This window comes from Oncorhynchus kisutch, linkage group LG17, assembly GCF_002021735.2.
Source record: "Oncorhynchus kisutch isolate 150728-3 linkage group LG17, Okis_V2, whole genome shotgun sequence".
Classification (NCBI taxonomy): Eukaryota; Metazoa; Chordata; class Actinopteri; order Salmoniformes; family Salmonidae; genus Oncorhynchus; species Oncorhynchus kisutch.
In genome coordinates, this window is record NC_034190.2 from 8282970 (window position 1) to 8295166 (window position 12197).

The 12197-nt window shown below is 42.6% G+C and overlaps 1 protein-coding gene across 4 annotated transcripts; it reads left to right on the forward strand.

Moving 5' to 3' along the window:
- The first annotated feature begins 316 nt into the window (after nucleotides 1-316).
- Nucleotides 317-11140, forward strand: LOC109907136 (syntaxin-12-like). Of its 4 annotated transcripts, none has more exons than XM_020504916.2 (10): nucleotides 317-517; nucleotides 5808-5955; nucleotides 6111-6180; nucleotides 6327-6426; nucleotides 6841-6978; nucleotides 7073-7116; nucleotides 7805-7892; nucleotides 8987-9059; nucleotides 9410-9492; nucleotides 10319-11140. In XM_020504916.2, the coding sequence occupies exons 2-10, from the start codon at nucleotides 5856-5858 to the stop codon at nucleotides 10409-10411; spliced, it is 789 nt and encodes a 262-aa protein (XP_020360505.1). In that variant the 5' UTR covers nucleotides 317-517; nucleotides 5808-5855; the 3' UTR covers nucleotides 10412-11140. The 4 variants fall into 4 exon arrangements, with proteins under 4 accessions (XP_020360505.1, XP_020360504.1, XP_031650915.1 ...); XM_020504915.2 differs by having other exon boundaries at nucleotides 318-517; nucleotides 5775-5955; XM_031795055.1 differs by having other exon boundaries at nucleotides 326-517; nucleotides 9842-11140.
- The last annotated feature ends 1057 nt before the right edge of the window (nucleotides 11141-12197 follow it).

The window sequence follows — 12197 nt, forward strand, 5'->3', positions numbered from 1 at the left end:
GAGAGAGGATTCAACTCGGAGGAAATCTGTCTCCCTCTAGCAGGTGGCTATTTTTTTTCTTCCGTCTCACCTATTTGGTAAACAAATTAATTGCTTATTTCCTACGTGAGGTTTATTTGCTCGATTATAAATTTAGTAACGCGTACATTACTACGAGTGAACTGATAAGTATGATACGTGACATCCGGCAATTTTTGAGAAAAAGCACATGGGCGTTGTCTCAAGATGGCTATGCATATTCATGAGACATGAGGCTAGAAATATATTGAATACAGGCGGGTGACGTCAACAATGATCAAAATATAAATAAAACAAATGGGTGAGACGTATCCACCAATCAGAAGAAAGGAAAGGCGGGAGCGAGACAGCCGTTGTTAGGGGCGGAGAGTCATTTATCTTGTCAGTGGATCCAACATCTTGCTGTCTGTTTTCCAGGGTTTATACACATCGTTGGTGTTGGGACGGTGTCTTTTTGACGAAGGTGCAAAACGAATGTTTGCTACAGCCAGCTAAACAAGTAAGAATGTATTATTTTCCGTTTCAAGGGAACTACGTTAATGAATAAGCTCATGGTGGAATTAAAAACGCACATTTTGTTGACACGGTTCTCCAATTCGTTGTCTGGGGCGGTTTATCTTCCTCACCTGATGTCTCTGTGCTAACTAACGATGCTAGTTAACGGATATTTACAGCAGCTTCAGACTCGGATACCTGTCGGCAAAAATAGTAATTTCAATTATATAAGTTAGAGTACTCCTCATTAGATGGCAAGTTACGTGCTAATAAACATAACAGTTATCTAGTTTTATGGATAACTTGAGTTAGGTAGCGTGCTACGTTAGTTCAATCTAGTTAGCTATCTAACGTTAAGGCTAGCTGTAAATAATTTGATTTACCTAACGTTAATTAGATACATTATGAAGGAGCTACCCAGAAACTAGGGTTAACTCTTGTTTGTGTCCCACTTTGAGCAAGCTAGCCAGAGATTGAGGAGGCATGTGGCAGTCTGATGATATTTTGGGGGTGAATATCTGCTCTTTACTGCCTGGTTCTTGGACCCCTCCTGCCTAATAGGATGTGATGAACATAACGTCGATTAGCTCATGGCTATCCTAGATACCCTTTACTAAGAAAAGCTATTGTTGAACTGACTCAGACGGATTGCAAAAGTGTATAGTCATTACTTTTAACAGATACTATTGTAATGTCAAATCACACTTCATTTATGAATCTATGACAGCACTTTTCTCCCAGTTTAGGACTAGGCATTTAGCTGTTATGTAACTTGTGACACATTTATTAGGCCTATCTTAGGACAAACTTGTTTGATAACATTATCTCTGTTCTCACAGTATTGATAGCAAAACAAAAAACGAGTTTCTACTTTCTCCTCCCCCAGAGTTTTCACCCACCTACCTACACTACCGTTCAAACGTTTGGGGTCACTTAGAAATGTTTTTTTAAGAAAAGCACCATTTTTTTTTTGTCCATTTAAAATAACATAAAATTGATCAGTGTAGACATTGTTAATGTTGTGAATGACTATTGTAGCTGGACACTGCTGATTTTTAATGGAATATCTACATGGATGTACAGAGGCCCATTATCAGCAACCATCACTCCTGTGTTCCAATGGCACGTTGTGCTAGCTAATCCAAGTTTATCATTTTTAAGGGCTAATTTATCATTCAAAAACCCTTTTGCAATTATGTTAGCACAGCTGAAAACTGTTGTGGTGATTTTAAAGAAGCAATAAAACTGGCCGCCTTTAGACTAGTTGAGTATCTGGAGCATCAGCATTTGTGGGTTTGATTACAGGCCCAAAATGGCCAGAAACAAAGAACTTTCTTCTGAAACTCGTCAATCTATTCTTGTTCTGAGAAATGAAGGCTATTCCATGCGAGAAATTGCCAAGAAACTGAAGATCTCGTACAACGCTGTGTACTACTCCGTTCACAGAACAGCGCAAACTGGCTCAAACCAGAACAGAAACAGGAGTGGGAGGCCCCGGTGCACAACTGAGCAAGAGGACAAGTACATTAGAGTGTCTAGTTTGAGAAACAGACAGCTCACAGGTCCTCAACTGGCAGCTTCATTAAATAGTACCCTTAAAACACCCGTCTCAACATCAACAGTGAAGAGGCGACTTCGGGATGCTGGCCTTCTAGGCAGAGTTGTAAAGAAAAAGACATGTCTCAGACTGGCCAATAAAAAGAAAAGATTAAGATGGGCAAAAGAGCACAGACACTGGACAGAGGAAGATTGGAAAAAAGTGTTATGGACAGACGAATCTAAGTTTGAGGTGTTCGGATCACAAAGAACATTCGTGAGACGCAGAAAAAATGAAAAGATGCTGGATGAGTGCTTGACGCCATCTGTCAAGCATGGTGGAGGCAATGTGATGGTCTGGGGGTGCTTTGGTGGTGGTAAAGTGGGAGATTTGTACAGGGTAAAAGGGATCTTGAAGAAGGAAGGCTATCAATCCATTTTGCAACACCATGCCATACCCTGTGGACAGAGCTTAATTGGAGCTAATTTCCTCCTACAACAAGACAATGACCCAAAGCATAGCTCCAAACTATGCAAGAACTATTTGGGGAAGAATCAGTCAGCTGGTATTCTGTCTATAATGGATTGGCCAGAACATTCATCGGATTTCAATCCTATGGAGCTGTTGTGGGAGCAGCTCGACCGTATGGTACGTAAGAAGTGCCCATCAAGCCAATCCAACTTGTGGGAGGTGCTTCAGGAAGCATGGGGTGAAATCTCTTCAGATTACCTCAACAAATTGACAACTAGAATGCCAAAGGTCTGCATGGCTGTAATTGCTGCAAATGGAGGATTCTTTGACGAAAGCAAAGTTTGAAGGACACACTTATTATTTAATTTAAAAATCATTATTCATAACCTTGTCAACGTCTTCACTAGGATTGCACAATTTGGGGAATATTCAGAGATGGAAACTTTACGTGGGAATTAATGGAAATATATGCAAATTAGTATTAATACTGTTTAAATGTAGATGTTTTTTGCATTGGATATATTTACTATATCATATGGAGACAAACATAAATCTTTTATCATAAGTAGACATGATTGCAAATGATTAAATCCTTCCAATATAATATTTTTTTATATATATAATTTGTTACGAATTGAACTTTAATTAAATGAGTTGACTCTTCACATGGGATGTTTTCACTTAACAACAATATAAAGGTTATATTGGAATGATCCATCACATCTCCCCAAAAAATGTTTTCAACATACATCTGTAAAATGATAGTCTAGAAACTAAAGCTTTGGTTGTCTTCCTCTCAGGCTTCCATGTCTTCTCCCTGGACTTCCTCAATGTTCACCTCTTGAACATCAGACTCTGACGCCTCATCTTCACTGTCACTTTCCAACCTTGTTGAGGATGGTTCGTTGTCCGGCTCAAAAAGCCCAAAAATTTGCCAAGATGGCCACCAATTTTTCAACCCATGTTTTGGTCAGCCTGTTGCGTGCTTTGGTGTGTGTGTGTTCCCAAAGAAGGACCAGTTGCGCTCTGAGACGGCAGATGTTGGTTGGATTTGGAGGATGATGGAGGCGCCTCAGATCCACAAAGTCCCTTCTACCAGGTGGCTGATGAGATGTGTTGGCACGACTGCCATATTGCATCTCCATCCCAAAGCCCTTGCTTGGAAGTGTACTTTGCCAGACTGCCAAGATCCTTGCCCTCATACATGCGAAGGTGATGAGACAGTAGTGATGACACCATAGGCCTTGTTGATCTCTGCACCAGACAGGATGCTCTTTCCAGCATACATGGGGTCCCACATGTATGCTGCGGTGTGTATGGGCTTCAGGCAGAAGTCTACACGCTTTTTGATGTATTTCAGAACTGCAGTTTCCTCTGCTTGGAGCAACAGTGAAGTGGGCAGGGCAGTACGGATTCATTCTCTTACATCTGCAAGCAGCATACATGAGTCTAAACATCAGACAGGATGGCATTCAGGAGTTTTGGGCTGCTTACCACTCTCTCCCATAATACATCATCCAGGAGGATCCTCTTGATGGGGCTGTCCATATCAGCAGACTGTGATATGGTCATTTCTTGGAGAGACTCCTTCCCCTGCAGGAGACTGTCAAACATGATGACAACACCACCCCAACGGGTGTTGCTGGGCAGCTTCAATGTGGTGCTCTTATTCTTCTCACTTTGCTTGGTGAGGTAGATTGCTGCTATAACTTGATGACCCTTCACATTCCTAACCATTTGCTTAGCTGGGTGTGAAGTGAGGGTAGATTTCTCCACTTTAGACCAAGCAGCCTTCGTGTTTGCAGCATTGTCTGTCACCGATGCAAATACCTTCTGTGGTCCAATGTCATGGATGACTGCCTTCAGCTCATCTGCAATTTAGAGACCGGTGTGTCTGTCACTCGTGTCTGTGCTCTTGTAGAATACTGGTTGAGGGATGGAGATGATGTAGTTAATTATTCCTTGCCCACGAACATTCAGCAACCTATCAGAGATGATTGCAATACGGTCTCTGATTTGCTTGACCTTCCCTTGAACTCTGTTGAACTCTGAAACCAACAAATGAGTAGATAAAGCATGTTTGATTGGAGAGGTGTATGCTGAGCAAACATTCAGACATCTCTTCCAAAACACATTGCCTGTGAGCATCAGAGGTGAACAAGTTGCATACACAGCTCAAGCTGTCTCTGACTATGTTCCTTCATTGAGTCAAACAAACTTCTAATTCCAGAAGGACCATGAGCTGTTGCTATCGATAAGGTGTCTAATTCATCATTTTCACTTCCAATAGAAGTAGAGGGTCAGAGGTTGCTTGTTGTGAGCACTGAGGGAACTTTATGCACTTGGCCAGATGATTCTGCATCTTTGTTGCATTCTTAACATATGATTTGGCATAGTATTTGCAGTATTTACAAATGTACACAGCTTTTCATTCTACATTAGCTGCAGTGAAATGTTTCCACACCGGATAGTGCCCGTGGCATTTTCCTGTAAAGATGAGAAAAAAATGAGCGAAAAAAAACAAACACCAAATACAATTCCATGTACAGATACACCGTTAAGCAGTTAGATATAACAACTCCTTTGTAAGATAAATGTTTTCAAATGAAACATGAATGGAAACAGGTGAATTAACACTCCTCAGTTAGCAGGCTCAAGCAAGCTAAAACTAGCTAGCAGAAATTGTTAAGTTAGATATAATTGATACACACTTTGCTGTAGGCAACTATTTACTAGTTAACAAAAAAATCATGTCTGTCATATAAAATATATTCACCCCACCTGGTATTGTAATCTAAATTTACCAGAAAGCATGTAGTTTTTGGCCCAGACAGTGTAGTAGTGTGGGCTCAATAGCATCTCATTAGTGTGCAAGATCTTGAGCATCAGCTGTACATGTGATGGAAGAATGCACTGTGCATACAGTGTTGCAATTCCATTGAACAAGGGATAGTTGAACCAAAATATGCCACAAGACCTAGAACTGCCATGTATGTATGTATGTATGTATGTATCCCACAAAAAAGGTTCACTGTTATAAAGCTAACTTTATTTTTAATTTTTAAATGAATTTAAACAAAATTCCTCAAAAGTCCAGGGCTAAACTTCCCTTGGAAATTGACTGAAACGTTTCCGACTCTTTGCAACCCTGGTCTTGACTATATTTCCTATTCATTTTGCAACTCATTTCATGTATGTTTTCATGGAAAACGAGAACATTTTTAAGTGACCCCCCAAACCTTTTGAACGGTAGTATACATACGTTCCCAATATACCTGCCACCCAGCCCCCAGCAGTCTTCACCCAGGAAAAAGAGCACACCGGACAGACCGCAATGTCTTCTGGTAAAGCAGACCGCTATCTCACCCAGCCACGAGACTCCAATACCCTCATCCAGGCATGCAGCTCCAACATCCAGAAGATCACACAGAACAGTACGTATTGCTGCAGAGAGTGGGAAAACCAAGGGTAGAAGTTTTTTTTTAGTAGTTTTAAGAGTCATTCATGCAAGTCAAGACTTTGTAGTAGTCTATGCTAGATGTATCCTAAAGCCTACAGTTTAGAGGATGTATGTTTTCGCACTTCCCAGCTGCCAAGATAAAGAGCATGGTGAATCAGCTGGGGACGGGACAAGACACCAGCGAACTGAGGGACAGTCTGTACGTATCCTTGTTGTTTTGCTTGTACATACACTGACAAACGTATTAATGCGCCGAACACAGAACAGACCATAAATGTGTGTGTGCTGTTACTCCCTGAGAGTCTGCTATCTCCCTTACTGTCCTTTGGACATCTATTCATTCAGGCAGCAGATACAGCACTTTACAAACCAGCTGGCCAAGGAGACCAACAAGCACCTGAAAGACCTGGGCTTCGTCTCACCATCTTCAGCACCTTCTGAGCAGGTCAGTGTCAAATCAAATCAAATTTATTTATATAGCCCTTCGTACATCAGCTGATATCTCAAAGTGCTGTACAGAAACCCAGCCTAAAACCCCAAACAGCAAGCAATGCAGGTGTAGAAGCACGGTGGCTTCGTTCCAATGAGATTGTTTCTGTGACTGACTCCTCAACAATGACAACTGGTAACCTTTGTGTTTTGAATGACTTCAGGTTGAAGTTTCCCATAGGTACTGATCTAGCATCAGATTCCTCTCCCCCGCAATCCTAACTTCAACCATTACTGGGGGGAAATGCAAAACTGACCCAAGATCAATGTCTAGGGGCATCTTCACCCTACACCACTCCTTGACAATGACTGTGACAACTCACTGACCATGACCATATGTTTTGAATAACTTTTTCTTCTCAACCCACAGAGGCAACAGAAGATCCAGAAGGACCGGCTGATGAATGAATTCTCCGCTGCCCTCGACAACTTCCAGGCCGTACAGCGCCAGGCAGCACAGAAGGAGAAGGAGTCTGTGGCCAGAGCCCGAGCTGGTTCCCGTCTCTCAGTAAGGCCAAGGTCATACCGTTGGCTAGGTTTTCTATTTTCAAACTTTCAAGTGGATATTTAGTTTATGTAATGCCTGGCTCCTCTCTTGTCAGGCTGAAGATGGTGTCTCTGAGGAACAGCTTGTGTCTTTTGATAAGTACGTTCAAGCTTCTTTCTCTCTCAAAGGAGGATGTTTTTAATACTCCTCTACTTCAGGATATGGTTCCTGGTCTCTTAAATATCTCCTTGTTAAACATATATAGGAATAAAATTCCTTTATCAACCAATTCAATTAAAACACTCTGCCCATTTCTAAGAATTTGTAAGATACTTATTTGCATCAAATGGACAGAGAACAGTCTCAAAATCAATCAATAGCGTTTATTCTCGAGAGTACAATTTACAACAGGTTATATACTAAACATGACGTCATAGGTTTTAATCTGTCCTTCCTCCACTCCGATACAATGGTAGTATAGTTCACAAGCCTTCCCACATTGTCCACCACCTGTTAAATAATCTACTACTAGCCCGAGGTCTCTCCTCTCCCTGTGTAGAGACAGGATGTCCTGTATGGAACACAGCATTCCAGCCAGTCTGATGATGGCTCCATTCGTTTCTAATAAGGAACAGACAGTCCTTGTACTAATTCTTGATTATAATTACACACATTATATTCAGTGACATGATTATTATAAGATTCATACATCCATACAGTAACATAGTAGTATTCTGTTTAGTTGTAGTTTTAAGCTAAATAATGTGTACCTCATTTAGTCATTATTCATCAATCTCATAACACATTTTGGAGAGAAGGAGTGTATTCTCACTGTCTTTTTCTACAGCCAAGATGATTGGGCTCCGACAATCACACAGACAGAAGAGGACTTGGCGCTTATCAAAGAGAGAGAGACTAACATCAGACAGCTAGAGGTAAAACTCTCTCACACGCTCCCTCCAGCTCTGTATTTCAATACATTAGGAACACCTTCCTCATATGGAGTTGCACCTCAGAACAGCCTCAGTTCACCGGGACATGGACTCTACAAGGTGTTGAAAGCGTTCCACAGGGATGCTGGCCCTTGTTGACTCCAATGCTTCCCACAGTTGTGTCAAGTTGGCTGGATATCCTTTGGGTGGTGGACCATTCTTGATACACATGGGGAAACTGTTGAGTGTGGAAAAACCCAGCAGTGTTGCAGTTCTTGAGACAAACCGGTGCACCTGGCACCTACTACCATACCGCGTTTAAAGGCACTTCAATCTTTTGTCTTCCCCATTCACCCTTTGAATGGTCACACATACACAATCCATGTCTCAAGGCTTAAAAATCCTTCTTTAACCTGTCACCTCCCCTTCATCGACACTGATTTTGATGTGGCTTTAACAAGTAACATCAATAAGGGATCATAGCTTTCACCTGGATTCACCTGGTCAGTCTATGTCATGGAAATGTCAGGTGTTCCTAATATTTTGTACACTCAGTGTATCGTTCTGTGTCCCTGCGGTCAACGGGCGGGCCTCTACAATGTTCAGCAAGGGGCCACACAATTGGCCACGCCCCTGCCACATCCACCACCTAAGCTCCATTTTGATCCAGAAAGAAATCCTGATTTTAGGATTCAGGCAGCGCCTGGGGACCAGACCAATGCCTTTGTTCATCACGTGGCATTTACAGGAGAATTATCTTTGTCACTTGAGTTGAGTTATTGCAGCATTACTTTTCTCATTGAGTTATGTTATTTCCGCATTACCTTTCACGTTGGGGTGTGTTATTTCCGCATTACCCTTTCTCGTTGTGGTGTGTTATTTCCGCATTGCCCTTTCTCGTTGTGGTGTGTTATTTCCGCATTGCCCTTTCTCGTTGTGGTGTGTTATTTCCGCATTACCCTTTCTCATTGAGGTGTGTTATTTCCGCATTACCCTTTCTCGTTGAGGTATGGTGTTATTTGAGGATTACCCTTTCTCATTGAGGTATGTTGTTATTTGAGGATTACCCTTTCCAATGAGGAATGTTGTTATTTCAGTCGGACATCTTGGATGTGAACCAGATCTTCAAGGACCTGGCAGTGATGATCCATGATCAGGGAGAGATGATTGGTGAGTCCCATCACTGTTGGAGTACTGCAGTACAGAACTCCAATCTGTCACTTCCTTCATTAAAAACCCACCACTCTAAAACGTGATTTGAACTCTCTTTATGATTGCATTTCCCTCGATGCACATGCTCCCAGGTAGAACAGCTGACCCACCAACACGTGTGTTATTGGAACAACTCTGCTGATTGTCTTTGTTTGAAATGAAAATGCATCTACGCTATATGTGAATGAGTAGGTGTTCTAAAACTTTTGACCGGTAGTGTTTGTGTTTTTAAAGAAAAGCTGACCCGCCATAAGGCAAAGCTGAGCCAGGGTGTCTCACCCTTCTCTCTGTGTGTGTTTACATGACAGACAGCATAGAGGCCAACGTGGAGAGTGCCGAGGTCCACGTAGACCGAGGGACAGAAAAGCTTCAGAGAGCCGCCTACTTCCAGGTAAGAGGAATTATCACTGTTGCAGAGTAAGACTCTACTCCCGAGTGGTGCAGCGGTCTAAGGCACTGCATCTCTGTGCTAGAGGTGTCACTACAGACCCTGGTTCGATTCCAGGCTGTATCGCCACCGGCCGTGATTGGGAGTCCCATAGGGCGGCGCACAATTGTCCCAGTGGCGTCTTGGTTTGGCCCGGTGTAGGCAGTCATTGTAAATAAGAATTTGTTCATAACTGACTTGCCTAGTTTAAATAAACGTTAAATAAATATTTGTTAAATAAACAAGACCCTGCGTCCCCTGCTAGCTAGCGATGGCTGACGATTTTAAAATGAGGGATCCCTTTCATTTTCAGGAGGATTGTCTCGTGCCTAACTGAGCCAAGTGTGAGAGCGAGGGGAACTGAGCGCCAAGTGTGAGAGCGAGGGGAACTGAGCGCCAAGTGTGAGAGCGAGGGGAACTGAGCGCCAAGTGTGAGAGCGAGGGGAACTGAGCGCCAAGTGTGAGAGCGAGGGGAACTGAGCGCCAAGTGTGAGAGCGAGGGGAACTGAGCGCCAAGTGTGACCCGAAATTACATTTAAGTTGGATATTCTGCATATTCTTAGTGAAACCATGGAGCGATTGACCAACTTAGGCTCACTGTAGCTTTCGGACTACTGGATTGGCTGTTGATCCTTTTGCCCTCCGAACAGCCTGAGTTCATCAGGGCATGGACTCTGCGAGGTGTTGAAAGTGTATAAACTGAGCAGTATAATAAGAGTCTGGTAGCAACGGTTCTGTTTCTGCATCTCAACTGTCACCAACCCACCCATCCCTCCGTCTCTCCCCTCAGCAAAAGTCCCGTAAGAAGATGTGCATCTTGGCCGTGGTCCTCTCCATAGTACTGACCATACTAGGCATCATCATCTGGCAAGCCACCCAATGAGAAGAGACTACACCCAACCTTCTTCTTTCACTACTTTATTCGTTTTGATCCCCAACCTGAAACACTAGCCCCTGGAGTGGTTTGAGAAAGGGATTCCCGGCTAGCTCACTGTTGACAGGGGTCAGAGGTCAGGGGAGTGGCATCAGGGGCAAAGGGATGGGTCTGAGATGTAACCCTACCTGTTACCTGACCCCCCCCCCCCCCCCCCCTCTCCTGAGCTCAAGGCCTCCCGCTAACCTCTTCTCTGAGACAACGCGGTAGTATTTCTATTCAAATGAAGGAGAGTATTGGAGAGCGTGGATTAATAAAAAGAGACTCTTATCTGTTTGTGATATTACTGCACTAACACGAACATTCATTGTATTTAAAAAAGCAGAATAATTGTTATTGTAAGGGGTGTCAATTTTTGTAACCTGTACATTTCTGACACCTTTTTGTGTGTAAGCAGTTTAGTGTCCCACTCAATTTCAAGTTATAGGAGAGGTTTCCCCCAACACACATTAAACCTCGACTAAAATATATATATTTTTTTGATGGAGGTTCTCCATTGAGCTTGTTTTGTTGTCCAGGACTAGCCTTAATCTGTGTTGAGGAAACCACCTCGTAGTCTTTATATTGCTTAGGTGAGATGAAGTTCTGATAGCACCTTTGTTTTATCGAACTGTATACATGATAATAACAAACTATGGATGTAATAAATACATTTAATAACACCGTTGCATGAGCCAACCAGTTGCCGGAATGTTTATTTTTATTTTAGTGTAGGACTAGGTATAATCGTTGTCAGGGAAACAAGCCCTTGCAGTAGTATTCTGTAATGCAACTTTATATTCTTTATGGTTTCTCCCTGCTTTAAGAGCATTTTAGAGGAACGGGGTCTTTATTAGGGGTAGAGGAACGGGGTCTTTATTAGGGGTAGAGGAACGGGGTCTTTATTAGGGGTAGAGGAACGGGGTCTTTATTAGGGGTAGAGGAACGGGGTCTTTATTAGGGGTAGAGGAACGGGGTCTTTATTAGGGGTAGAGGAACGGGGTCTTTATTAGGGGTAGAGGAACGGGGTCTTTATTAGGGGTAGAGGAACAGGATATGATCATAGTTGTAGATGTGCTGTTAAACTGTCTTTATCACTGATATTCTCATTAAGATGCAACTCTATGTGTGTGTACAGTTAAGTCTTAATTTTACATACACCTTCAGCCAAATACATTTCAACTCAGTTTTTCACAATTCCTGACATTTAATCCCAGTGAAAATTCCCGGTCTTAGGCCAGTTAGGATCATCACTTTATTTTAAGAATGTGAAATGTTTCATCTTTTATTCCTTTCATCACATTCCCAGTGGGTGAGAAGTTTACATACACATACACAACTTGGGTCAAATGTTTCGGGTAGCCATTCCTCCTGGCAGAGCTGGTGTAACTGAGTCAGGTTTTTAGGCCTCCTTGCTCGCACAAGCTTTTTCAGTTCTGCCCACACATTTTCTATAGGATTGAGGTCAGGGCTTTGTGATGGCCACTCCAATACCTTGACTTTGTTGTCCTTAAGCCATAACTTTGGAAGTATGCTTGGGGTCATTGTCCATTTGGAAAACCCATTTGCGACCAAGCTAACTTTCTGACTGATGTCTTGAGATGTTGCTTCAATATATCCACATCATTTTCTTTCCTCATGATGCCATCTATTTTGTGAAGTGCACCAGTCCCTCCTGCAGCAAAGCACCCCCACAACATGATGCTGCCACCCCCGTGCTTCATGGTTGGGATGGTGTTCTTCGGCTTGCAAGCCT

Excerpts from the sequence above, each read along its gene's own strand:
- LOC109907136 (XM_020504916.2), top strand. The coding sequence starts at position 5,856 with ATGTCTTCTGGTAAAGCAGACCGCTATCTCACCCAGCCACGAGACTCC. Across the intron at positions 7,117-7,804 it reads CAGCTTGTGTCTTTTGATAA|CCAAGATGATTGGGCTCCGA; the intron begins GTACGTTCAAGC and ends CTTTTTCTACAG. Across the intron at positions 7,893-8,986 it reads CTAACATCAGACAGCTAGAG|TCGGACATCTTGGATGTGAA; the intron begins GTAAAACTCTCT and ends TTGTTATTTCAG.